General features: G+C 45.4%; 2 protein-coding genes across 2 annotated transcripts; both read left to right on the top strand.

Annotated features, from left to right (window-relative positions):
- Positions 1-6,638: 6,638 nt before the first annotated feature.
- On the top strand, positions 6,639-18,259 carry tbc1d24 (TBC1 domain family, member 24). Its single transcript, XM_056576979.1, has 6 exons — positions 6,639-7,650; positions 8,852-9,010; positions 10,128-10,191; positions 10,524-10,619; positions 13,335-13,584; positions 14,299-18,259. The coding sequence occupies exons 1-6, from the start codon at positions 6,653-6,655 to the stop codon at positions 14,454-14,456; spliced, it is 1,725 nt and encodes a 574-aa protein (XP_056432954.1). The 5' UTR covers positions 6,639-6,652; the 3' UTR covers positions 14,457-18,259.
- A 1,266-nt stretch (positions 18,260-19,525) lies between these two features.
- atp6v0cb (ATPase H+ transporting V0 subunit cb) lies at positions 19,526-26,849 on the top strand. The gene is made up of 3 exons (XM_056576998.1): positions 19,526-19,777; positions 25,874-26,057; positions 26,549-26,849. Exons 1-3 carry the CDS (start codon positions 19,702-19,704, stop codon positions 26,751-26,753), a joined length of 465 nt encoding a protein of 154 aa, XP_056432973.1. The 5' UTR covers positions 19,526-19,701; the 3' UTR covers positions 26,754-26,849.
- The last annotated feature ends 960 nt before the right edge of the window (positions 26,850-27,809 follow it).

Below are 27,809 nucleotides of genomic sequence, written 5' to 3'. Positions count from 1 at the left end.
TCTGCACCCATACAAAAAACTAAGCTCAACAAACAACATTCTACATGTGTACACACACACATTCCTTCCTCACCCTCCATTTATTATAGACGATATTATATTCTTTGATTATCACATGCGGTTGTGATTATGATTAATATAAACTGGATGTTTTTAGTGTAGGCTACTCAAAGGTCAGGTCACCAACCTAAAGGGCACTCTGTTGTCGGAACCCAGTAAACCGTCTCTTTATAGGAGAGGCAGACCCCTGAGCCCTGTGAACGGTTTCATTCTGGGTCTTTGGGTTGCCTGTTAACAAAAGACTGAAGCCTCACTTGTTCAGGATTCACCTAGACTCCCCCTCCCACCCCTCCAACGCACTTAATGTATGTGGTACTTCCTGGCCTCTCATCCTAGCTATTTTTGTTACAGCGCTATATTGTTGTTTCTCCTTCTTCCGACAAATGTACTTATTGTAAGTCACTTTGAATAAAAGCAACTGCTAAATGCCCTAAATGTAAAATGTAAAAACAGGCCTTCAGTTCAGTTTAGACAGAGTTCTAGTGGGCCGGGTGCAGTCTGATCAGCAGGTGACCGGGTAACCACTCAGCCAATCAGAGGTGACGCATGTCTATGATTGGGTAACCACTCAGCCAATCAGAGGTGACGCATGTCTATGATTGCAAACCAATGTACGAGTGGTGTTGGGGATATTTTTTCCTGTCAAACACAACAGACGGCGCTCTGGGACTCGGTCTGGCAGTCTGACCTGCGTGGTCGCAAGGAGAGCCTCATATTCCCACGTCAGATGGCCCTGGGAAGCACCTCAATCAAACAAAACACACCTGTCAATCAAACAAACTCATGTTGTAAGTATGCAAGTATATGAAACAGAGACAGACACAAACACACATTAAGGCACACATGCACACACACACACACACACATACACACAGACACACACACACACACATTTATTCGCAGATAGAGATGGATAGATAGATAGACACACACACACACACACATACAAACATGCATGGACAAACACACTCACACACGAACACATACAGATACACATGCATAGACAGAGATAGACAGATAGATACAATGCCCCCTCCACACAAATGCATGCACACACGAACCACACACACACAGACTCTTCGCCCTCCGACATCAAAAATTACTAACACAAAACTACACAACACAAATGCTACGATATACACAATCAATTCACTCTAGCATGCACCACAAAATACACACTTTACACAATACAAACACACTCACCAACTCAGCCACGGCTCCATAATACACCAAAGAAACCATGGATCCTTTTTCTAATAAATTAACAAATTAAAGAAAGGAAACTAGTCTCTCTCTCGGTGCTACTTTTGTTTCTTTTATCCCTCTTCCCTCCTTCTCCGCTCGTTTCCTTTCTATCTCAGGACTCAGTAGCTGGCCATCCCGCGGTTGCCACGGAAACCTGACTCCCCTCTCGACAACACAATACCAAGGGTGCTGCTCGCGCCTTTCACGCACACAATGGAGCTCACGCTATTGGGCGACACGTCCCATTCAGAGCCCGCCGAGAGGCTTAAGGAACTCAGAATAGACTCAAAACTAGTGATAAAACATCCACTCACACACAGACACGCATTGCAAATAATGAGCTTTACTGAGCTTGCACAGCGCTCATGTTGAATGTATAGTTAGTAAATGAACAAGTTCTATCCAATAGGCGTATCGTGTAAACTTGGAATGTCTCATGAAGTTTAGAGAGTAGCTTGAGTATTAATTGTTTTAGTAGTAGTAGTACTAGTAGGTGAATCCTGATATTCTCCCCATAGCAAATAGATTTCTCCTAGATAAACCTAAACATCAAATGTATTGATTTTCTGTTGTAGATTTATCATTAGGGAGCATGCAATTCTTACCTGGCTCTCAGGAGGAATATTGAACAACCACAAATGAAGGGATCATAATAAAGCGAATAAGGTCAACATTTACCAGCAACGCCCACTGCCACCAGCAGATGACGCTATCGTTCCAATGGACCGGGTACACAAAACACCTGTGACTTTGGGAGGCGACGCGGGAGGCCTGCGTGGTGGGAGCCATGCATGCCTGCAGAAGCGGAAGGATTTGATGACCGTAAAGCCATAAGCCAGATACTTTTGGCTTAACAGTCCATCTGTCGCATGTTCTGTGTCTTTGTTTACATGTGCGCACACACAAACACACACACACACACGCGCACACACACACACACACACACACACACACACACACACACACACACACACACACACACACACACACACACACACACACACACACACACACACACACACATACACACACACACAAACACGAATAAGGCTGTCTGCTTTTCAGGATTGATGTATCCACATTTGCACTCCATGTTCACTCATTTAATAAACTCAGCATGAGATTGTTTTTCATGATTTCAAGTTTGCATGAGGATGGGTTGAGATGAAGATATCTTTACAAAAGAAGAGGAGGTTTTCATGAAGGTACAGACATAGAGAATAAACTGTATGAGGAATCAAATATAAATCTCGGTATACGCGATTCTAAATGCAGTTTATTCTCTTTAATATATTTCAATACGGTGCTTTCCGCAGCACTCCGTACCATGGAGGCCTAACCGACGATATCTCTCAGTGCAGGGCTGACCATGGAGGGTGTCAGACGATATCTCTCAGTGCGGGGCTGATCACGGAGGGTATCAGACGATATCTCTCACGGCTGGGCTGACCATGGAGGGTATCAGACGATATCTCCCAGGGCGGGGCTGACCATGGAGGGTATCAGACGATATCTCTTAGGGCGGGGCTGACCATGGAGGGTATCAGACGATATCTCTCAGGGCGGAGCTGATCACGGAGGCCTTTCTTTGGTGTAATGTTTATTGTTAAAGAAGCTGTCATTCCCACATCTACATTTGATTGAAATGTTAAAATCCATCAACGGCCAGATTTTGCAAGGGTTGAAGTCAGGGGGGCGTCTGCCAAAACCATTCCCTGGACTTTCCCCCGCCCCTGGACAAAGCATTTCAATGATCCAACTCGACTTTGACAAAATTATCACCACTGCGTATCAAAAATACCCTCAAATATGGTTAAATTAATATACAATACAAAAGTATAAAATATGAAATTCCTTCCCCAGCTCAGGGCAGGGGAAAGCACAGCCGCATTTTCAAATGAACACGAATAGGGAATAACAAAATTTGAGACGGGGACATGTTGGAGACTGATAATAGCTCTAAATTAGATTGGTTTAATGAATGTCATGAGTTGGAGCGCTGTGTTTTGGACGCTGCTTTGAGTTAAGGACAAAGCCAGGCGTTCTTTAAGGTTGTTGACCATTTGAATATGGAGCAAAAGGAGGAGGAATGAGTCGAGAGGAAATAATGTTTTAGAATATATATTTCTCCAGCCTCATATCTACCAGCTCTATCATTGAAGCGCAGAGGGTGTGTGAGGGTGTGACGTAGGGCACAGAGAGAATGCGCATGCGTGAGAGATCCCCAGCCATGAGCGCTTCCTCACATCTCAAGACGCGTCTCTTCTCGTCTCTCCAGGTAGCAGCTGAATTACACCACAGGTATTGTATGACGTTATTTTGGATGTGTGTGTGTCTGCATTGTAAGATGCAATGCTGCAGATTTACGTTCAAATTAAAAAATGAGGGACAGACTGTACAACTATACAGAGGAAAACATGCATTGACAGCTACTAGCCTGCTAGCGGAGTTAGCCTTAGGAGCCTCCTAATCTGCTATCTGCATGTATTTCCATTGTGTTTGCATTGTATTTGCGGTTTGAATTGATTTAAATGGCTACCGTAATTATTTCGGGATGCTGTACTCTCAAAGAATAACGTCACATTAAAAGCAGGCTAACCATTCAAGCTGTGTGTGTGTGTGTGTGTGTGTGTGTGTGTGTGTGTGTGTGTGTGTGTGTGTGTGTGTGTGTGTGTGTGTGTGTGTGTGTGTGTGTGTGTGTGTGTGTGTGTCCACTGCTTGCCACATAAGAGTGTGTGTGTGTGTGTGTGTGTGTGTGTGTGTGTGTGTGTGTGTGTGTGTGTGTGTGTGTGTGTCTGCAGCCTTTGCAGTGTGTGACCACTGCTTGCCACATACGTGTGTGTGTCCACTGCTTGCCACATAAGAGTGTGTGTGTGTGTGTGTGTGTCTGCAGCCTTTGGTGTGTGTGACCACTGCTTGTCGCATAAGTGTGTGTGCAGCCTTTGCAGTGTGTATGTGTGTGTGTGTGTGTGTGTGTGTGTGTGTGTGTGTGTGTGTGTGTGTGTGTGTGTGTGTGTGTGTGTGTGTGTGTGTGTGTGTGTGTGTGTGTGCAGTTCAAACTGTGTTTTGGTTTGAATGACTTGAATTGTATTCTGTATTAACAGCTATATTTTAAAGACTTGTCCAGAGATTAGGTTAAGATTAAATAAATTGGTAGACTGCAATAATATTAGGAATACAAACCACAATATAAATTTAAAAAAAAGGTATATAATAATAATGTATGGAATATGGAAGCTGTGTTTAGGGTGTGTTTAGAGTCGTGAGCTGTGTTTAGGATCGTGAGTTGTGTTTAGGTTGTGTGTGGGTCGTGAGCTGTGTTTAGGGTTGTGAGCTGGGTGTGGTTACAGTCAGGGTAAGGGTTTGGTGTGGTTAGGGTATGGGTTTGGTGTGGTAACAGTCAGGGTAAAGGTCCATGTACTAAAGGACCATGTTCCTCAACATATCTTTTCATCTATAGCTTGGGAACCGATTGTGCATCCTCCCATCCTCCATAACCTGAGAACACGTGAGGCGTCTTTCTGCACAAAAGGTTGTCTTATCTCGTCGTCTGGTCACATGCCCCCACCCAGTGGAAATGGATGCCACAGTTTATAAAACTGGTATGCTAGCTGCCAAATCATTATTTGACTATTTGTAGTGCCAAAGGAATGTCTTCATCTCAATTTCCTTTCACTTTTCTTGGAATTCTTGCCAATAAACGGTCAGTTGTTGAGGGCATTAAAGTACACACACACACACACACACACACACACACACACACACACACACACACACACACACACACACACACACACACACACGGAGGTCAAGAAGCCTTTGACTTGTGCTTGTTGACCCTTAGCTTCTTCCTCAGGATTAGAACCTAAATGTGTCCGTGTGCCAGGGGAGCCGCCACGTGGATCCAAATAGGGCAGGACAAAAGTTATTGGGTTAACTTGAGTACCTCCAATGCAAAGCGCATTCAGCCATTGGATTGACAACCACCATCTAGTGAGGCCCGTGGTGTAATGTGTTTTCTGCTCTTGCTTCCAGCCAGCAGCATGGGAGGCTAGTACCAGTAGCCGGGGCATCTACTCACTGAAGGACCGAAGGGCCAGTCTGACCCCTACCGCCCCCCTTCAGCCCGGCCAACGGTAGGTCTCAGCCCAACGCTGAAGCACCCCCAACCCCAACCTCATCCACTTCCCTCCATATGCCCTTACAGAAGACCCTGTGGGCCATGCAAGAGCATTTGTCTGTTTTTCGTTAACTTGATCTTACTTCTGTGTGTACGTCGTGTACATGAAATGGATGTGCCGCATCGGACTCGGCTGCATTTTTCCTTTCCTACGCTTTGTGAAATGGCCTGAAGCCAAAAAACACGTTTTCTAAAGTTCTAGACTCAGCAGATTTGTTTTGCCTTAAAGTGCAAGTTAAGGGGCTGTTTCAGCTGGGAGTAGAACATCTATATATATTTAATACATTTTTGTGCAACGGGAGGGGGGGCAAGCTGTAGCTGTACTGTCGGAAAGGTAAAAGGAATCTGAGCAACTATAGGTTGAAGTTTTTTTGTTGTTTGACGTGTGGATATTATATGCTCCTCAATGACATCACTGCAATTATTTTGGTCAATATTGAAATCACAATTATTCAAACGATTATTTTTGAGTTTGAAAACATGTTGTATTTATGTCTCTCCCAAAGAAAACTTTGAAAATGAGAACTTTGAGAATTCGCCTTAAAAAAATACACAAAATGGTCAAAAAGAAAATTTTCCAATCTAAAATAATAAACAGATATGTATCCAGCTGTTCTGGCCTTTCTATAAAACATTAATGAAAAACATATATATATGAAAAAAAAATAGAAAATATCGATTATGTTAATTTTGTGTTTGTTTGACTCTAAAATTGAAATTGCGATCGAAATTCGATTAATCGCCCAGCCCTAGCAACACCATGTTCTGATTGTTATCCTCTGGGTTTAAGGTTCTAGGATCTGCAGGATTAAGGTGTTCTACATGTCCTACAGCCCTACAGCTTCTCCAGCTCTCTTGTTGTAGGCTATCGTTTTTTTAAATGAGTGTGGCTGAAAATAACCCGACGTAGTGGATCAAATATCTTGGGTGTTGTGTTGGCGACTCCACTATAGCGCTCTGTGGGACAGAACCGTGGGTTTGCTTCCACATAATTCATGGCGTGGCTTACATTGTCCTTGTTTTTCACAAAGAACATAAGTGAGTCTACCTGATGATCCAAGTTTTGCAGTAGCAAAGAATTCGGCTACTCCCGTGAACGGATTTAAACCAATGTGTTGATCTTTCCTCCCCGTCTCCAGCGTCCCCGTCCCCCCCGCCGCCCTCACCATGTCTGAGGAGGACCGCGGCCCCTTCGTGGACTGGGCCCTGCTGGGCGAGACCCCCGAGGCCGGTGCGCCCGCCAAGCTGGACCTGAAGGACCTGAAGCAGCAGGCGCGGCAGGGCCAGTGGTCCCGGAGCCACACGCTGCGCTGCCAGGCCTACCGCCACCTCATCGGGGCCGTGCCCTGCCGCGCCGTCACCTCGGACGCCGCCGTCTACCGCGACCTCATGGCCGGCGCCGCCCAGAAGCCCGCCTCGGCCTTCCCGCTGCCCGACTTTGTGGACGACAGCCCCGTGCCGCGCTACGCCCTGCGGGCGGAGGCGGTGGCGTCGGTGCACCGCGTGCTCTCCTGCGTGGCGGGCCAGTTCCCCGACATCTCGCACTGCCCGGCGCTGCCCGCCGTGGCGGCGCTGCTGCTGCACTTCAGCGGCGACGAGGCGGCGTGCTTCGAGCTGACGGGCCGCCTGCTGGCGTGCAACGACCCCGGCCGCCGCCTGCTGGACCAGACCTACCTGGCCTACCGCTCGTCCTGCATGACCTTCGGCGACCTGGCCACCAAGCACTGCCCGGCGGCGCACAAGCTGGTGGTGGGCGCGGCGCGCGACGCGCCCGAGGTGTACGGCGACTGGCAGCGCTGGGTGCTGGGCGACCTGCCGTTCGGCCACGCGGCCCGCGTGCTGGACGTATTCCTGGTGGAGGGCTACAAGGTGCTGTACCGCGTGGCGCTGGCGCTCCTCAAGCTCTACCGCAAGCACAAGGCCGGGGCGGCGGTGGCGGGGGGCGGGGCGCAGCCGGCGCCGCCGCCGCCGCAGCAGGAGGCGGCGGCGGCGGTGCGGGAGGACATCCAGGCCTTCGTGAGGAACATCGGCGCGGCGGCGACGCCGGAGAAGCTGCTGGAGAAGGCCTTCTCCATCCGCCTGTTCAGCCGCAAGGAGATCGCTCTGCTGCAGGCGGCCAACGAGAGGTCGCTGCAGCAGAAGGGCATCACCGTCAAGCAGAAACGGTACCAGTGGTCCCAGATCAACCCGCTGCCACCCTATCTCAGTCTCTCCGATATCGGTCCTTTAAACTCTGACATTGATCTTTGAATCGATGGCCCCATAAATTCCAGCTTTTCTCACCAGTTGGGGTTAGGGTTGATAACATTCTAGCCTCCTCAGTCAGGTCCCCAGCCCTACACTGACAGCAAGACGCCATCTGCCCTCTCATAACATTTTCACTCCAATGGACTATTTCTCTCTCTTTCTTTTGCTCTGTTTGCCATTTCATTCGTCTGTTGCTTTGCACTAATATTTCCCATGTTTGAAAACGTTTTTTTCTGTTTGATTCCACCATGCGAATTCTTCCATCCTCCATCTTCTGTTCACGCCTCGCTCTCAAAGAGCCAGGTGGGTTATCTTTTACCGCTTCCCATCTCCTCTTCTCCCCTCCCCACTCCTTCTCCTTTCCTCGTCCTTATCTCTGCTCGAGCTCCTCTTCCCCCCTCACTCTCCATCTGGGGTGCCTCAAGCCCTCCTCTTGTTTGTGAGCAGACATAGATGTAGATTCATGCTGAACACACACGTTACACGCACTGACACTCATAGACGTGCCTGCCTCTATGCAGAACTGCCTACCTTAAAGTGTAGGAGGCCGGATAATGTTTCAGTCCGGATTGTACATAAAGGATGAGCAATGGAGGCTGCTCCATTGAAAGTATGTTGAAGTAAGATATCTTTGTGAAAAAGTCATTGAAATGCCTTTTTGAAATGCGCTGCTGATTAGCAGTGGATGAGTCCCATCCCACTGAAACACCTTCATTTGATTTCGCAGAGAGCGTTCAATTTATTCTCGTGTCTCGCTGTCGAAAAACAAACAAACCCTACGTTTGTTCCCGACAAATCGGAGATGACGTGAAGCAAATCTCTGCAGACAGGGCGACGCCTTGCTCAGGCAGAGCTGAATGTCCTCATGTCTGCATCACTCCTTGACTGGCCAAAAGGAAGTGTACGACCTCTTGGCAGTGACATTGGTCTATGCCATACCTTCTATACCATACCTGCAAGATGCAAAGATCCAATATAATCATTGCCTCTCTCCCCTCTCCCTCCCCCTTTTCTTATATCCGTCTCCATCTCTCTCCCTTTTTCTTCCCATCTTCTGCCTTTCCCCCTTCTCTCTCCCCTCTTTCTCTCTCTCTCTCCTTCCTGTCCCTCCCACTCCAGGCGTAACGTGCAGCTGTCCCTGAACCCCGACACCTTCTCCTCTGAGATCTTCAGTGCCAAGGAGATGCGCGATGTCTGGGCGTGGATCCCTGAACGCTTCGCCCTGTGCCAACCTCAGCTCGTCTTCACCACCGCCACGCACGGCTGCAGCCTCAACCGGTACGCACATGCAGAGTCTATGGGGACTCTGAACAAGGGTTTTGAGTCTCTTTTGATGAAGCTGGTGAGCGACTGAAGCTCGTGCTACAAATTGAAGGGTTGTGACTTGATTGTTCGACCTTTAGTCGCTCTTAGCGATGGCGCAGAGCGCTCGAGGGGACCTGTGTGGTCGGACTAAGGCCTGGAGGTAGTCTGGGGGAGTCCCATTGACTTGGATCTGATGCGAGCTACTACAGGGAGCCGGTGAAGGTCCCATAAAGGGGGGTCACAGGGGAGAATTTTGGCAGGTTGAACACTGCAGCGTTCTGAATACGCTGCAAAAGGTTGATCGCGGAGGCAGTGTCTCCAACCAGGAGCTGGTTGCAGTAGTCGAGGCGGGAGATGACTAGTGCTTGGACCAGGAGCTGAGCTGCTTCCCTCGTGAGGAAGGGCCGGATCCTGCGGACGTTGTAGAGAGCAAATCTGCAGGATCAGGCCACCGCGGTGATGTTCGCGGTGCAGCACAGCTGACAGTAAAACTGAATTTACAGTCAAGAGCATGAGACATTTTTAGTGTCTGCTGTCATGTGAGTCAACCGGGCAACAAGCTGCAGAACAGTGTGTTCAGTCCCTGTAAGAGTGAGTTAATATTCACCCTCTGGTCACAATATCAGAGAATACTGGTAGCAAAGTGCACCTTTCAGTAATCATTGACTGGATTGGTATAGGTTGTGTAAAAATCATTTGATCATGACTGTTTCATAATGGGGGACGGGGGAAAAGATGATTTTGTTGTTATAATGTTGACAGCACAGTCACATGTTTTAACTTGTCCTAAACTTGTTTAGAATGTATTCTTTATATCGTAACATTCATAACCTCTACAAACGTCCAATGAGCCTCAGGAAATAGAGCAGGCTAAAGGAGAATCCAGAAGGTCTTGGAGAGACCGTGGGATGGTTTACCATCTGCTGATCTGTCCATCTTCCATCCCAAAGCCAACCCCAGTTATGATGTTACTAATGGGTAGATTTTGAAATCGCCTATAATGACTAGGACGGCATAATGATATCTATGCAATATTTGTACCGAATGGTCAAATCAGTGCTGGGTTCTAATCCCTGCATTGTCCCTCCAGGTTCTACTCCCACTGCGAGGGCTATGAACCCACCCTGCTCCTCATCCGAACCACAGCCGGAGAGGTAGGGGTTGTCTGTTGGTATGTGTGTGTTTATATCGTGTGTGTGTCTTTATATCATGTATGTGTGTGTCTGTGTTTATAGCGTGTGTGTGTTTATATCATGGGTGTGTGTGTGTGTTTATATCGTGCTTGTCTTTATATTGTGTGTGTGTTTTATATTGTGTGTCTCTTTTTATATCATGTGTGCGTGTCAGTGTTTATATCGTGCGTGTCTTTATATTGTGTGTGTGTGTGTGTCTGTGTTTTATGTTGTGCGTTTCTTTATATTGTGTGTGTGTGTGTGTGTTTTATATTGTGTGTGTGTCTTTATATCATGTGTGTGTATGTGTGCAGGTGTGCGGAGCGTTCCTCTCCACCGATTGGGAGGAGCGTAAGAGAGGAGGGAACAAGCTGAGCTTCTTCGGGACGGGGGAGTGCTTCGTTTTCAGGGTCAGTGGGAACCTCACTCACTCACTCACTCACTCACTCACTCACTCACTCACTCACTCACTCACTCACTCACTCACTCACTCACTCAGCTGCTCTTATTAAAGTCTAATTAAAATTCAAAATCTCACATGGCTACTTATGAGTTAAAAGTGGACATATCTCTGATTTGTTCAAGCGATGCCTGATGCCTCTCTATATCTGACTACTGGTAAATGTTTCTGACTTCCTGCCAGGGCTTTCGGCATTCTAAGCCCAGTGTACATACTCTACCTAGAAAATCCTTTACTCCTACCTGCGCCTGGATCTGACGTCAGTGTCAGTACCTTTTGGAATAAAGGGACATAGATGAAGTAACTAGTAAGACAACAAGAACTTGGCTTCTCAATCGTTGGTGTAGTTCTTCAGTCTTTTCAGTAGATGGAGCCATACTACCAATACACACTAAACAATTATTGAAGTGGTCAATTTACATTTAACTTTACATTCTGGAGGATTTGTTTGCAAAATATACATTTTAGACAGCTTCGTCCATTCCCAATGCTGGACGTTTCTACTTTTAACATGCGTACATCTCTGTACTTGCACTACCAACATTCACCACAATACTAGCCAAACCAATAGGAAAGGAAGATGATTCAGCTAGTACAACGTCTTTATTCAGGCCTTCCCCCCCATCATGTTTGATGAAAGCCCTACTCTAGAACATAGAAAATGTATCAATCTAACCAATCTTCTATCAAAAATAAGAGTTGACTACCTAATCCCAGGTAAACCTGAGATTAAGAATTCCTATCAACCTAAATAATATGACCAATATAATATATTCTCAGTTTAAGAGTTGCTAATCTGATATAGTCTTATCAAATGTTTCTATGAAGAGAAGTAGGTTAGAAAGGTCTTGTGCTCTCAGACTAGAGGCGAACGATAGAAATCGCCGAATGAGAATCAAAGAAATTTACATTCCTTTAAACTCTTGTCACCCAGATGAAGAGTTACCAGTATAATCTCTTGTTATGTAACCCGGATGAAGGGTTACCAGTAGAGCCCGACCGATAACCTACCTACTTCCGCTCAATTTTCATTTCACTTCAGTACTGGGTCTGGGTCTGCTTCATATGCATGGGTTCTTTGGAAGCCAGATTTTTGGCGGTCCAATCAGCGAACAGAGGGAGTGGCTGAGAACGATGACGTTGAGGTCGCGGGCCGATTTCAGTTGTAGTCAGAGGAAGACCAGGAAGACAATGGAGAAGGATACGAGAGAAGCTATTCGGTCTGTTGTGGGATCGCTGCCGAATATCGATCAATTAAAATCGGAGCAAGAACAAGCTTTGCTGAGTTTTGTTGGTGGCCATGATGTTGTGGCGCTTCCCCCCACCGTGTTTGGGAAAAGTTTGATTTTCCAGCTGGCTCCGTTAGTGGTGAAGGAGCCGGTCCCGTCGCATGACATACGTCACGACCAAACGCTATGCGATTGGTTATGGCAGATCCAGAGTGGCACTGGGCAGATCCAATCATTTTAAAACTTCAACAGACACCCGCCTCCAAGTGAGTGAACGTTAGTCAATTGGGCAGTTCCAGACCTTCTGTACAAATGAAATGAAGTACGATGGTCTGTAGGACCAGGCTAGGACTATAGGGTATCCACCACAAAATAATAACTATTATCAGCACTAGTCTAGGCCCAACTGAAAAAATATCAACTGCACTCACCAATGATGTTTTCAGAGAAGTACCTTTGCTGATAGCCAAACTGTTGCGAAGGGTACTTTTTCAATGCTGGCCGACGGGGGCCTTCCTCAGGCTGCTGGCTAACATAACTAACAGTATTCCCACTAGCACTAGACGCAGCTTCATCCTCCACGTTCTCTTCCCGCTCCATCTCTTGTTCCTCTTCTTGCCCTCACACTCCTTCGATGAACTGCTGATGTCCTCATCCCCACTTACTTCTTTCTGCATGTCACTTTCAATTAGGAGAGGCTGAGGCGCCACTGATTCCTCTGAATGAGGTCGTTTTTACACAAGAAATCGATCAATTTTTCACGCCGGCCAAAATAATGCACGCTAGCTGGTAAAAGCATAATGTTCAATGTTGCTATTATAAATCACCAAATATTTGTATTTTATCAGCCTTAAAAATCCTTTATCGTCGTGCTCTAGTTACCAATATAATATCTTGTAAACCAGATGAAGGGTTACCAGTATAATCTCTTGTAATGTAACCCAGATGAAGGGCTACCAGTATAATCTCTTGTAATGTAACCCAGATGAAGGGCTACCAGTATAATCTCTTGTAATGTAACCCACATGATGAAGGGTTACCAGTATAATCTATTTTTTAATGTAACCCAGATGAAGGGCTACCAGTATAATCTCTTGTAATGTAACCCAGATGAAGGGCTACAAGTATAATCTCTTGTAATGTAACCCACATGATGAAGGGTTACCAGTATAATCTATTTTTTAATGTAACCCAGATGAAGGGCTAACAGTATAATCTCTTGTAATGTAACCCAGATGAAGGGCTATTAGTATAATCTCTTGTAATGTAACCCAGATGATGAAGGGGTACCAGTATAATCTCTTGTAATGTAACCCAGATGAAGGGTTACCAGTATAATCTCTTGTAATGTAACCCAGATGATGAAGGGGTACCAGTATAATCTCTTGTAATGTAACCCAGATGAAGGGTAACCAGTATAATCTCTTGTCCCCCAGATGAAGCCCGAGATGGAGCGCTATGAGTGGGTGGTGATCCGCCATCCTGAGCTGGCCTCCGCGGTCAAGACGGGCGGCCAGGAGGGGTCGGGCGAGGTCGGGGGTCAGAACTCAGACGGCAGCAGCAGCCTGCAACAGCCCGAGAGGCCAGCGGGGGAGCTGTCCCCCTTCCTCGCTGCTCGCCACTTCAACCTCAACTCCCGGAACACGTCCATGTTCATGGCCGGGAGCTTTGACTCCATCATCGTAGGTGAGTGGCCGCACAGACTGGAGGACATTATAGACAAACGGACCAAACTACACTCTAATGTAGTGGGTGAGTGGGACGGACGTGCAGACAGACACGCTAGACTCCACATTATTGTGTGAGTGGATGGACAGACAGACAGACTAGAGTCCAGCAAAGTCGTTGAGTGGGCTGGACAGGCAGAGTCCATTATAGTTGTGACCATATTGGGTGACTGCGACAAGATATTTTATTTTGCAAGAAGAAACTAGTCAACATACGTTCAAGTGTGTGTGCCATTGGGATGTTTCCATATAATTGTTCCAACATTGCATTAAGCACCGGTGCTCTATCTTATAGGGAATGGGTCATTGTTTCAAATAGGACTCATTACTCAATCATAAACAATCATTATTACTTCTTTATTCATCCATCGTCATTTAACACTTTGGGTTGGGGTTAAGCAAAGATCCTTTAACTAAAACTATTAACCATAACTACTACTATTTGCATTAACTTCTACTTTAAACATTAACTACTTATATTTAACATTAACTATTTACAATAACTACTATTAACATTAACTATCAACAATTAAAACAAATTAACATTTCCTACTACTATAAACTTCTATTAACATTAACAATATCTCCTACTATGAACTGGGGTGCCCACCTGCTAGGTGCATGTTAATGCTGTTGCTTTGCTGATGTGCGCGTGGTGCTGCTCTCTGTCCAGGAGGGGGCGAGGGCAACGCGCTCTACATCGACTCTGAGCTGAACCACGGCCGCACGGGCAGCTGCACCACTTTCGACAACCCCCCGCTGTGCTCAGAGAGCTTCCAGGTGGCTCTGCTCGAGGTCTGGGGCTTCCAGGACACCATGGCCTCCGAATAAACACACACGCACACGCACACACACACACACATTTAAATAACGGTGAGGGCTTTCCACAACAGTCAAATACCTACTGCTCTTACGATTATTCAAAACATGTATCTTCATTTACAAACCTACAATACAAATCATGGAAGAACTTTAATACGTGTTATATGTATTCACTCACAACGCGAGACGTCCATGGAAAAACAGTCCAAACCATAGTAACCAAACCAACATCCGTCCCCATAATACGTTTTAAAACATTGTTTACTATTATTTATTATTGGAGTACATTTTAAAAGAAATTAATGTTTTTGTATAACCATATATGTTTTAACATTGTGTGCATATTGTTTCGGTGTCGTGGCACTGGCATTTACAAGTATTGATGTACTTGCATAAAACTACGTATACAATACTACGTAAAAGCATGTACCATTATTCAGCCACTGTTGATTTGCTGTTTCTGTGTTTCATGTCAGGTTGTGATATGCACTAGCACTGAGCTCGCATAACGTTCGAGAAGGAAAGGGTGTGCATTCTGACTAATGCCATTAACAAATGCTACCATCCTGGAGCTAAGTGTTGTGGTCTTCTAGGGTTGGGTTTGGTGGGTGGGTCTGATGGGAAGGGCTTGGCTGTGAGAACTCTGTTCTGTGAACGTCTACTGTCATGGCAGAAGATGCGATAAACCATGATGGCTAGGTGGTCTGCTTTCATTTCATCATGTGGTTGGTTATCCAACTACCCAGACAACAGCTCTGTGCGGGAACACCTAGCTAGCTGAAGCTTTGTACCTGTGTTGTAAGGAGACAAACGACTCCCTCTGCAGTACCTAACCTGCGTAGGTTGAGACAATAGGCTAATTGTTTTCATCACAATAATGTTTCCCAACAGCAGCAATCAAGTAGATGAACCATCGGGGAGGATGTGTGGTGATGCTGGTTTCACCGTGCACATTTATTTCTTAATGCACAACAGGTGTGCAGCCTGCTGAAGGCTGCTGAAACCAGCCGTCATCCACACACTCCACAACCATGAACATAAGTGACATCACAAGTGGGCGTGTTCACCCAGAGATACCAGCCTACCCAGTGGACTGTAGTGGGCTGATCTCTCCATCATCCATCTGCGTGGACACTCTCACTTGTGGCTTTAGGGTCGCTTGAAATGGCTTTTAATGGCTAATCACCATCACACCTAGTAGTAAAGGGGCCCTTTAATCATCAATCACTTTCCCAGTTATGTGTTGGTCGTCGATGGTGATGCGCGATGCATGGGCGGTATCACGTGTGCTTTCTGCTAATACTGCTACTTAGTGGTTGGTTAAGCCGTTGGAATGAGAGACCAGAGGGAACTGGTCTAGTAGTAGGGATCAGGTGCACGCCCACGCGTGTGTCTGAACCGTCTCTCTTGGGAGATCCTTGAAGTGGATTTGGTGCTTTGTTTTTGTGTTCATATTGAATATCGTTGAATATCACTTGTCCTCCCTGCGGCAAGTGTGGGTTCCGTGCTCCCGGTTGTGAAGTGTGTGGGGCGTGTCTAGTTGTTGTGAGGGTGGTTGTGTGAAAAATGTGTGTGATTTGTACTGAAAGTGTAAAATTTTGGATTACCTCTGCATTTCAAATCCAAAGGGATGGATATTCTCTGACTATTGCACTGTATATCTCTGTCTCTAGCCATCCCTCTGTTATCTGCCACTCTGGGTCACCTCTCTTTCCTTCTCCCTCTATCGGGCTCTGAGTCTCGCTAGATTTCTGTCCCTCTTCCTCCATCCCCTCAGCTAGTGCGAACCTATCCGTCCAAATGTTTTGGAGAAGACCTCAGCCATGGTGCGGCCGTTGAACTTCACCGCCATCCGCAAAACTCCTAATGTATTGTACATGCGCTGCAGTCCTAATACTATCCCTCCAGTAAATCTAAAGTCCCTGATCCCTGCTAGTAGTGTTTGTTGTGTAGATGTTGAGGACCTTACTCCGCCGTCTCAGCCATGAGATATGGAAACACTTTCACAGTTTGGTAGAAGGATTCTCTACCAATATGTCGACCTGACCTTTGAGCCTCTCTACCACCCAACTTCTTCCTCTGTGCTACAGTTAAGTCAAGGAGGTATACATGTTGGATGTACTGATAATGATGACATCTATGTGTATAGAGTGAATATGTCAATACTGAGAACCTTACCTTGTCAATACAGAGCTGTTTCAAAATAAAGGTGGTATCGGAGATTTTCCGGAGAGATCCTTAATTATGGCTGAAGACCGATTTATGTTCAAAACATGATTGGGAAGATCAAATGTGTGTTTTTGGACAGAAATAGGAGCAGTGGAGACATCAGGAAGCAGATTTTACCATGACTAACGTGGAAGTCCATAACCAGCTGCTGCCTGACTGGAAAAAATGCATTTAAAATGACTCAAGATTAAGGTTACAAATATAACCCTGCTCGCAAGCAAACCCTGTGGAAGGTCAAAAAGACAGACTATATGTAAAATTCCATGAGACTACTTTTACTAATTTGTTTCAAGTCACATACATTTTATTCCTACTTTATTTTCCGTTTATTTAAATTAGATGGTTCAATTGTATGTACTAACAGGTGAAATTGTTCAGCCTATCTGTATATGTATCTTATATGTATCTGTATACACAATTTAAATGTCCTAACACCTTATTTTATTCCAACATGTAAACCAATTAGGATATTAGTCATGTAACACTGCATCACTATTCTTCTTGGTCAAAACAGTCTCAATACTACTTTGTACATTCTCTATTGCAAAAAGAAGATAATGTGTTCAGTGTTGACCAAAAGGACTTCACAGCGCAAGCACTAAAGTACAGTTCAATGAGTACATTGTCTCAATTCCCATTTCTAGAAGAGCAAATGAAAAACCGTACATAGTTCAAGTAAAAATTAGGATTTCTTTAGTGTTCAATGTATCTCAGTTCACATACTTCAAAGTCTCTTGGGGAATAGCCTTAGTATACCATATATGGGCTACGACTCAATCCTTTGAGTGGCATTGACTCAACTCCAAAGTTTTTCATTCACAATTCATCCATCCTCTGTCCCGCCCCAGGCAGTAAGACGACCTCTCAGTCCATGGCTTCACCTTTACAGGGGCTCTCTCAGCACAGCCGTGTTGGTGTAGAAGAGTCGGCAAACAATGCGTAAAGACTGTGACTAAATAATTGTCATATAGGCTCAACATATGGCGAGGGACTGAGACAGCTCGAGGTGGGAAGAGAAGGTTATTTCATAGGCCTGTACCCAGTTAGCACACAAAGCAATTCATCTGTAGCCAGCAGTTTTAAGTACAATTATTTTGAATATAGGCTACTCCTGTATAAGTTCACTGAACGAAGCAAATTCAATTTCCAAAGATCCTCGTCCATAACCATCCTTGTCACAAGTGCACAGGCCACAGCTTGGCCTCTGTCTGACGTGATTGGTTCAAATCAAATCAACAATTGCAAAGCAAGGTGCTTAACAATTCAATGAAAATAGACCAAATAAATATCAATAAAAGGTTGGTTGAAGAATAGCAAAGACTATTTGGCGTTTTTTAGAACCAATATCTGTTTATTTCGAAGTGGCATGAAGCAATAGAGGCATATCTATAATGGCCGTTAAACATGTGTGAACTGGTTGTGATAGTGGTTATCTGCTGATGCATGACTTGGCAGGGCACTCTGGCCAAATATATATTTAATCAATGCTATCTTTAAAGCAGTGGGGAGAAATCCTGGCTCTTCTGCCATCAGACATCAAACCCTTGCGTGTGTCTCAGATGACGAGGTGGCACCCTGCAGGTAAGGGGACCTAGCCGACATCGAGATACACTGCGTCTCCCGTTACAGCAATGGACCAGCACGGTGACCCCCCCCCCCCCCCCCCCCCCCTACCACCACCACAAACGCACACACGCACACGCAGACACACAGAATACAAGCCTTAGTACCACAGGAATATAAATCAATACATTTATAGATCATTTCAACGATATTTCTCTTTAACACTGTCCCTCCATTCGTCTCTGATGAACCGTTTTGGATCACCTCCCCCTCCCTTGCTTGCGCGCGCAACGGTCGATAACCATCCTCATCTACAAAGTGCACGTGCCACAGCTCAGCCTCTGACGTGATTGGCTGAGGAATATATATATAATTTTTGGTCGAGGGATGGGAGGAAAGAAGGAGGGGTGGAGGGAGGAAGACTGCACGAGCTCCTGGTGACTCACGCACCTCGTCACTCCCATGCAGTCCCTGGCGCGTGCTCCCTTTCAGCGATACAGTGGGGATTCTCGACTCCCTCCCCCATCACACACACGCACACACAAACACAAAAAAAAAGCACATAGAAAAAATGACAGAAACATTCCTTCTACTACGTTTGAGATTTTATATTATGCAATCTTTGCATTTCTCGATTGTTGTATGTTTGTTAACATGATATAAATATATTATTGATATAAGCCTATATTTGATAAGAACGCAATTAAAGATATTTCTTTATTATATAAGTTACATGAATTTTTTATAGTATTTACCAATATAGACCATTCATGTGTTTTGCTTGTGCCATACACGCCCTCTTATTCTGCTATGAAGGAGACAAACCGCCCAGGTATCAACACCAGTGTCTGCAGCGGATCGCACTAAAATGCATTATCGCGGGGGATGGAGTGGTGACCTTCAAAAATCCAAACACAACCATACCAAAATAGACCCATGCACACTTCAAAACTTCAACGTTCCAAGAACAATCGATGTGTTCTTTATATTTTTGCTAAGTTGGTTAAAACACCCTTTCTAATAACACAAATACGCAAAGCCACCCCCCTCTACCCGAGCCGAAGATAGTATGATTCACACGGCCGGTCAGGTGACGTGTTGAGCTTCGCCATTTTGTGCCGCTACGCAACAAAATACCCGCCCGGCGTACATTGTTGCCAGATTGCACCCTATTTCCCGCCCAACTGGCAACCCAGATTGGGAGGGTGCGCTGCGACCAGGGTTGCCAGATTGGGCAGGAACTCTGGCCCAATCTGGCAACACTGTAACGCCGGGCGGGTATTTAGAGAAGCGTCGTGACTCGTCCTTACTCTGCAGTCTGCGGTCTCTCCACACCACTCAATCCTGGACCTATCCACATCCACAGCTGTCACCGTCCACAGTCATCCGTTTAAGGATATATAGTGATTATAAAGCATCGTTTTTTTATCCACTAGTTTTTTTTATATTAATCTTAGAAACCATGTCATCCAACGGCAACCCCGAGTACTCTGCGTTCTTCGCGGTGATGGGAGCCTCGTCCGCGATGGTCTTCAGCGGTAACTATTCATTATTTATTAAATTATTTATGAACATTAACCTTAACCGTGAGTCTGGATCCTGCTGGGCATTAATATTCAAATATAATTGTATTAGTAACATCGCATTAGCGTACTTGGTACACAGAACCAGATGCTAGCGCCTAGATATCGCGATATCTAGCTCCTAGATATCGTAGCTCGTTCCTCAGACGTCGAGGTGTCGTTCAGACGTCACGATGGCTCTCTGAAACCCAAACGCTATAACCTTATCTCTTAAACACTTACAGTCGGAATGCTTCGCTATAGCCTTGTATCTCACCTATATCTATCATTTACACAACGTTGGGAAGCTAACATTAACAAGTGTTAGCTCGTGTCTGTCTGTGTGTGTGGTTGGTGGGTGGGTGGGTGGGGGTTAGCTGCATTAGGATTAGGTTAAAGGGTTTGATGTCCGGGTCTACCACCTTCAGTCTGCTGAACACAATGTTGGACATGGTGTCCGGTCCTCTGCAGTCCAACTGCTGCTGTCTGGGTTTGATGGAGGGGGTCGTATGGGGAGGATGGCCCGTGTCATTATCATATCTGAAGCACTAGTTGTAGGCCAATGTCGGATCAGCTGGGTGGTTTCCTTATGGTTCAAGAGGAACTACCGTCGATCACATGACGATCACATGATGAAACTGTCAATGGCCCAGTAGACTGTCGATTACACTAAAAACGGTACTGGTATTTAACTACATTACTCCCTGATCCATCAACTTGATAAATAATTCCTGACTGGATATCTTAATATCTCAGTTTAAACCAATGTTTTCCTCCAATGGACAGTGGCCTTCCGTTGTAATGCCTCGGGAAATTGTGTAAGCATATTGTATATGGCGATTTCTTTGTCTTATTTTCTTTTAGCTTAATTTAATGGTGCCCCCTGCCAGTAGGTGCAGCCTCGTGTAGGATTTACTATGGTAGTCATTGAGAACCCAGACACTGATCAATGGGCTACAACATGAGACTAATGTCTTCGTAGCAGATGACCCTACCACCTTTTTATTACAAAAGTTCTCATTCCATGTATTAATTTATGGTACAAAATGTCATACAACCAGCACTTGGTTAAAATGACTTGTTTTAGAACATATAATAAGTGGGGGTACTCCCACTGTCGGGGATGTAGTGTGATGCATAGACCTTGTGACAGATGGAGGAATAAGTCACTTAGGGAACGGGTTGGCGTGCGTAAGGATCAGGGCAGACTGCAGCACTGTTTGATCGAGACCCCATTATTAAGCCTATTTGGGTGGGGGAGACGGGACATTTGTGGTCCAGGTTGATCGAGAATATCGGGGATTTGGCAATTGTTTGGGTCTTCACACTAATTCGGGTTCCTAATGGCTGAGCTTTATCATTTAGCCTCTCTGGTTTAATGTACTTGCAAGTGTTGAATTTCCACCCCTTCTGACATTCACGTGACTAAGGAAGAGGGACTTCCTCAAAACTCATTAGCCATAAAAATCGAGGAATTGTATGCAAGTGAATGGAAACCAAGAATCCAGTGTTCTAGCATAGAACCAATGTATGGTTAACGAGATTGTTGGACCATATTTTAACGTTGAATATCCATTTCAAAGCACTTTCATCTGGATTGATGTGGTGGCAGGCTTCCGCTGTTGTGCCAATGGCTCGTCCAGGTTAGTATGTCTGCTTTTACCTGTAGGCTAGCTCTCTTACCTGCTCTGAATAAGTCCCACGCTCTGTGGCACTTGGCAGTGAATCCAGTTGTTAACAGATGACCGTTGGCAGCAAAGCTCTGGCCTTGGGGCTGCCTCTGTGGCACTGGGCTCAGAAAAGTACTATGCTTTAATGTGTGTGGTACATGCATTTTGAATGAAATCTCCCGTCAATTCAAGAGCTCCAACCTCATTGTCATCCAAACTAACGCATGAGAAAGGTTAAGCTGTCGGTCTCTTGTAGTTTTGAGTCTTGTCCAGCAGGTCTTTGTGGCGCAGATCTGGAGACATCAGTGTCTCAACAGCAGTGGTTCTGTGGGCAAGTCATCTCCTTGATGAATGAGGCGGCCAGTCAGCACTTGAGCTTTAGTGCTCTATTGTTGGGCCTGACCAGTTCCTCTGCTCCCTGTCCTCTAGTTTCACATAATGGTGTTCTATTGGACCAACCTCATCTGGTAACTTCAGTACATAATGCAGCTTAAGCTTTACATAAGAAGTGCTAGATTTGTTTTGTAAGTGTTATTACTTTTTATTTTAGTAAGATTCTCCCACTGACCTCATCTTTATGAATGAGGACGTTCCCTATTGGTCCAATCCAGACCTATTACCGGTTGGCTAACGTTGCATGACTGACAGCTGGCTCCTACTGTTACCTAATGCTTTCATCCAGCCTCCTTCAGAATATTCCTCAATTGAAAAGGGAAAGACAGGAGAGGGCTGGTTGGAGTAACGGGAAGGGATTAGGATCAAACAGTGCAGCGTTGGTCCTACTGTGTGGTCACATCTGGAGCTGAGGTAGGCTCCCAGTGCATCATCCAGCCGTTGATCCGCGAGGCCGAGGAGCTACTATAGCCCCTACTGGCATTCCCTGGGGATGCCCTTCTCCACAAGGGAGGATGCAGGGACAGGGTGCAGTGTCTGGGGCTGTCTAAACCAGGGCAGGGGGATGAACCCTCTGAATGTCATACCAGCTTGTCTGCCTGTCTGATGGTTGGATGCTGTTCTGGGGGTTAGAGAGGAGAGCTAGAAGGTATGATAGTGGGGGTTTTCTTCCTTCTTCTAAAAGGGAGGGTGAGATGACATGGATGGTTAGTGACATCTCGACTCCCAGAGTAGGAAAATGTACCACGGTGGCATCAAGTTGTACTGTGCTGCTGGGATGTATGGATTTGAGCTCAAAGCTCATTTTATTATCCTTGTCATCCTTTCAGGAAGTCGCGTGATTGTTTCTAAAGCATGTGTAAAAAAAATTGAGGTTGTCGTTGGTTAGACTGTTTGAAATCATAAAGTATAGTGGAAGCAAAATGATCCACTTATTGCTTTGTTGAATAAGTGCTGATTTATCCAGTCATCCCCAGCAGAAGGTCACTTTAATACATTACTATACTTGAATATCACACCAAGATCAGCCTCAATCCACCATACTTGGGAGTGGCTAGAACAGTGCTTTATTAACCCTGGTCTATTTAACGTCATGACTCACTAGTCCGAACTATATGTTAATGTGACAAATGTAGGACAAGTCTGTTGTCTGCAAGTGCAATTATGATGGAGGCAAATACTGGTTTAATTCTCCTTCACCACATTACCATCAGGTTACCTTTTAGGAATGGAAAACTGTTTCCTGTTTGTTATTGATCTGGGGTTGAATTAAAACTACTATGGAAAGGTTCTGAAATATGACCATTGGGTGTTTCAGAATGATTTGTTATGCTGGGTTTGACCGGTGATGAGTGGAGCTTTCCGGCCTTGTTTTTCTGCTGCGCTTGGGAACTTTTGTGGACTAAGACCTATTATACATACTGTTTAACTTTTTTCTGTATCATTCATAAGTGGTTGCTTATTAGGTAAGGAAAGTTGGTTGTGTTTGGCAAAAAACAAACCACTGCACGTCCAGGCAATCATTCAGACATGATCTTCCTGCCTTCATAGACATGAGTTGAGGAAATGAATTGGTGATCAGCGTGCTATCAGCGGTATACCTGAAGCCCAGCGGTGTTCTCGGGGGTCCCCATAATGCACCATTAGTTCAACACGTCTTTCATATATATTTGATGGAGCTGTTTTATCTTTTTCGTGTTTATGGCTTGTATGATTTCAACATGGTAATCTATTACTATTTTTCCAAAGTTTCTAACATCAGACTCAAAAGGCTTTTGGATTTCTGTGTCCAAAATAGACCAGTCCACTCTGAAAATACAGTCACGTGACGTTACATGAGGTGATCTATGGTTCTTGCGTGAAGAAATTATTTTTTTGGGTTTAACGGAAACAACCAAGCTGGCGGTGGCGAATAAGGCAAGTAATTGAATAAGAAGCAGACGAGAGAAGAGGTTCTAATGTCAATCCTGAATCTTCGAACTTTTCACCTTTTCAGAAGGCAACTAAGGGTAATATTGCAAAAAAACTACTATTATTAGCAGTTTGACAGCGTCCAATATGTAGGAAAATCAATTGCAAAGATTTTGTGGCACCTATAAGGACATGAACCACATTTGGCACCTGCATGGTGTTGACGTCCGATTCCTAATAATGATCATTAGCTCATTCCGATTCCTCACTCGCTCAAACCATCATTATTTATTAGACTGTGTCCAATCTGAGTTGTGCAAATCCCTAGTCTACTGTCCCCAAAGGACTAGTCTGAGGGATTTTACTTTGATTAAGTCAAACAGCAAATATTCCTCTCTGAAATGGTAAATATAATTTTCAAATTCAGTTACTTGAAGAGCAGCCAAACACGGTGTGGGCCGGGGTTGCAACCCAAACCAATGCAATGGTTGCACTTTTCGCCGCTCTCCGCCTCTACCACATAGTGAGCCTTCTGCAGCCCCTGCAGTTGATTAGGAGGTCTGGAGTGCACATCTCCGGTTCACACACCAGGTGTGGTCCAGGGTGGATATGTATCTGCAGCACTCCACACTAGGGCCCGACCGATATTGATTTTTGAGTGCCGATGCCGATTATTTTAAGAGAAAAATTACGATTACGATTTAATCGGCAGATTAAAAGCAAAACAAAAAAAAGCCTATAAAACATAGTTTTTGATACCTTAAATATACTTTTGACGAATATGTGAATTGAATGCAGAACCTTTGAGTGTTTTAGAATAAATTTACAGTCAAAAATGAGTGGAATGTAAAATAAATAACTAACTCCCAATGTGCTGCGCTCGTGAGCAGTGACTAACACGTGCGTGCTGAGCAGTATGGTCTCACCGTTGGAGTCTACAGTATAACAAATTAACATGGCCTGGGACCTAAAGAAAAACAGGCACAACATGCTCAAACAACGCGTCTTGTGTACATTGGTGAGGTGAGCGCGCAGCTGCCTGAGCGAGCGTGCTTTCATGTTGTACGGTAAAATTAAATCTCCTTTTTTACTCCCGCTAAAGTTGTTAGTTAGCAAGGCGAGTAGGAGCGCTATCTGCAGGATACTAAGCGCAATAACATTTCTAAAAAAATAAATAAAAAAAAATCGGTTGTAATCTGCGTCTTTTTGGCAGATGTCGATTATTTTCAAAGACTATAATCGGCCGATTAAATCGGCAGTCCGGTGAATCGGTCGGGCCCTACTCCACACCACTATCTTCCTACAGTCAGCCCTGACTATGTGTGACATCCAGTACCATAACACCTTCTCTCTCCCTGGTTATTTCCCTTGGTTTCTCTCTTCTCTCTTGTTATCGCCCATTTCTCAGCCTTCTGCATCTTCTCTCTTCCTTCTCACATGACTGTATTCCCATTAACCTCACTGTGTGTGTGTGTGTGTGTGTGTGTGTGTGTGTGTGTGTGTGTGTGTGTGTGTGTGTGTGTGTGTGTGTGTGTGTGTGTGTGTGTGTGTGTGTGTGTGTGTGTGTGTGTGTGTGTGTGTGTGTGTGTGTGTGTGTTCTCTAAATGATGTAATCCTGGATTTTTTTTTTTTTCTCGTAGAGGGAATTGAAAATTGCAAACTGTCTTGCCTGCTTCTCCACCTTAGTTTCACTTCCTTTGCTTATCCACAAGACCATCTCCCAGCATACTGCTATGCCTGGTAGCCCTTTAATAGTATGCATCATTCTTCTATCTCGCCGTCCTTTATCTCTAGTTCCCTTTGTGCCTCTCTATCCCCTCTTCTCTCCTTCGATCTTCCGTCTGGATCTGTTTTCTCGTGCTGTGAGTGTTAACTCCTTCAGCTCTTTTTTCTTTTGGTTTGTCAAATCTTCACTACAGCCAACTGTATCCATGTTAGAACGGGCCACAATACCGCCTGCATCATTGACTTTTCCTCTCAGCGTGCCTTGTGTCATCAAACCAACCAAGCAGCCTGTGCATGTGACTACACCAATTTGTATTTCCTTGTGGCCTGAACTCTCTGTCTTAATACATCTACCCCACCTTCTCCCCCCCAGCCCTGGGCGCGGCCTACGGCACGGCCAAGAGCGGCACGGGCATCGCAGCCATGTCAGTGATGCGTCCGGAGCTGATCATGAAGTCCATCATCCCCGTGGTCATGGCGGGGATCATCGCCATCTACGGCCTGGTTGTGGCCGTGCTCATCGCCAACAGCATCACAGAAGGCATCAGCCTGTACAAGTGAGGAACGCATGCTCTCTGATTTGGGTTTGGCCTCCTGTCCACATGGAATCTGTTTCCAAAGTAGGCACATCTAGACACGCATCTCCAAGAGTGATCGTTGTTTCAGACCCGAGGTGCAGAGTACTAACTATTGGGTTAGAGGTAATAAGAGATGAATAACAATGCCAATTTTAGTTAACATAGTAGAGGGCCGACTATGAAGAGGCCTTTTTTCTTATTTTTCAACAGTTACGATTTAAACGGTTGATCACATGACGAGTAATAGTTTAAAACACTAGAATGTGCTTTCATAAATGGATTGGTGGTGGCAAATTCCTCTCACTGGATGTCTGGTAAATGAAGACACAGGGAAGGAGAGTAGGCGTAGATCACAAGGAACCCATCCCTGCTCCACACAGGACCTGTCTCCACATCAGTGTGTGTGGAGCTGCCCCCTCCACACTCTGCTAAACACTGCCCCCCCCCCTCCCCCCCGTGCTGTGTTGCAGGAGTTTCCTCCACCTCGGAGCGGGGCTGAGCGTGGGTCTCAGCGGCCTGGCGGCAGGCTTTGCCATTGGCATCGTGGGGGACGCCGGGGTCCGAGGCACGGCCCAGCAGCCCCGGCTCTTCGTAGGGATGATCCTGATCTTGATCTTCGCTGAGGTCCTGGGTCTCTACGGCCTCATCGTTGCCCTCATCCTGTCCACCAAATAAACGGCCTCTCGTCCGCCCGTAAGGGGCCGCTGGAGGAAGGAAAACAAAAAAAATACAACGGGAAAATATTGTAAAAATTTCTAACATGAAGAAAAAGGTTGTGGGTGGGGGTGGGGAAAGAGTAAAATAAGTATCTCTCCATACTGATGGTCTTATCTGTAATATGTGTACAGGTGTCCCTTTGATAGTCAACCTCTTGTAAATGCGCAAAGTAGTGGTTTGTCTGTCTTGTGTGTGCGTGTGTGTGTGTGTGCGCGTGTGTTTAATGAGAATAATTTTGCTCCACTAGTTGACTTGGTGTCTGGCCGTAGGGAGATGAGCGCCAGCTGGTTTCTCTCTGGCCATCCTGTGAGGACTCTCTGCATGGGCAGACCTGTGAACGCCCAACTTGGACAGACTTGGCTTTAGTATTGTTCTTTTCCAGGTTTAATTTATAAGATATTGTCCTTGAAACAGTCTAATTACCCATGGTGTGTCTAATAGATCTAGATATATAGAGATCTAGAGATCTCCCTAGATCCATCGATATAGATCTCTATCGATATAGATCTATAGGTTGATGCACTGTGGATGAATTGATCAGTGATTGAAATTCCTCTGGATAGGTATCTTGGTTTATAGATTCTGATTGCCTTTAGTATTTGGATGGTGGGACTTGTGTGTTAAGTGTATTTTAATCATTACGAAAGCATTCTCAAACACGTCAACGTTTTTCCCTGTAGTACTGCTGTTGGATTGCATTAAAGATTTGTGTGCCCAGTGTTGGGTCTCACATGTTTAATTTTCATACCTCATCTCCTTATTTTTCATACCCCCCCCCCAGCCCATCTTCATAACCGGCATGGAGTTTGATATATAAGCTACACCCTTCCATTTTCTGAATGTCTTCAGGTCAGCGTCTCATACCGTACCCAGTGAGGTCACCTCCAAACTATCAAAATGAAGGGATTGATCCTCGACTCTTGTACTTCGTTAAAAAGTTCAGAGGCCCACCACCTTCCACATCTGCTTCTGCTTTCAGGGGTTCTGGCAGCCCTTCTTGTCTAGCGATCTCAG

The sequence above is a fragment of the Gadus chalcogrammus genome, chromosome 18 (genome assembly GCF_026213295.1).
Source record: "Gadus chalcogrammus isolate NIFS_2021 chromosome 18, NIFS_Gcha_1.0, whole genome shotgun sequence".
NCBI classification, from domain to species: Eukaryota; Metazoa; Chordata; class Actinopteri; order Gadiformes; family Gadidae; genus Gadus; species Gadus chalcogrammus.
This window is presented reverse-complemented; position numbering and strand designations above follow the sequence as displayed.

Excerpts from the sequence above, each read along its gene's own strand:
- tbc1d24 (XM_056576979.1), top strand. The coding sequence starts at position 6,653 with ATGTCTGAGGAGGACCGCGGCCCCTTCGTGGACTGGGCCCTGCTGGGC. Across the intron at positions 9,011-10,127 it reads CACGGCTGCAGCCTCAACCG|GTTCTACTCCCACTGCGAGG; the intron begins GTACGCACATGC and ends TTGTCCCTCCAG. Across the intron at positions 10,192-10,523 it reads TCCGAACCACAGCCGGAGAG|GTGTGCGGAGCGTTCCTCTC; the intron begins GTAGGGGTTGTC and ends GTATGTGTGCAG.
- atp6v0cb (XM_056576998.1), top strand. The coding sequence starts at position 19,702 with ATGTCATCCAACGGCAACCCCGAGTACTCTGCGTTCTTCGCGGTGATG. Across the intron at positions 19,778-25,873 it reads GTCCGCGATGGTCTTCAGCG|CCCTGGGCGCGGCCTACGGC; the intron begins GTAACTATTCAT and ends TCTCCCCCCCAG. Across the intron at positions 26,058-26,548 it reads GAAGGCATCAGCCTGTACAA|GAGTTTCCTCCACCTCGGAG; the intron begins GTGAGGAACGCA and ends GCTGTGTTGCAG.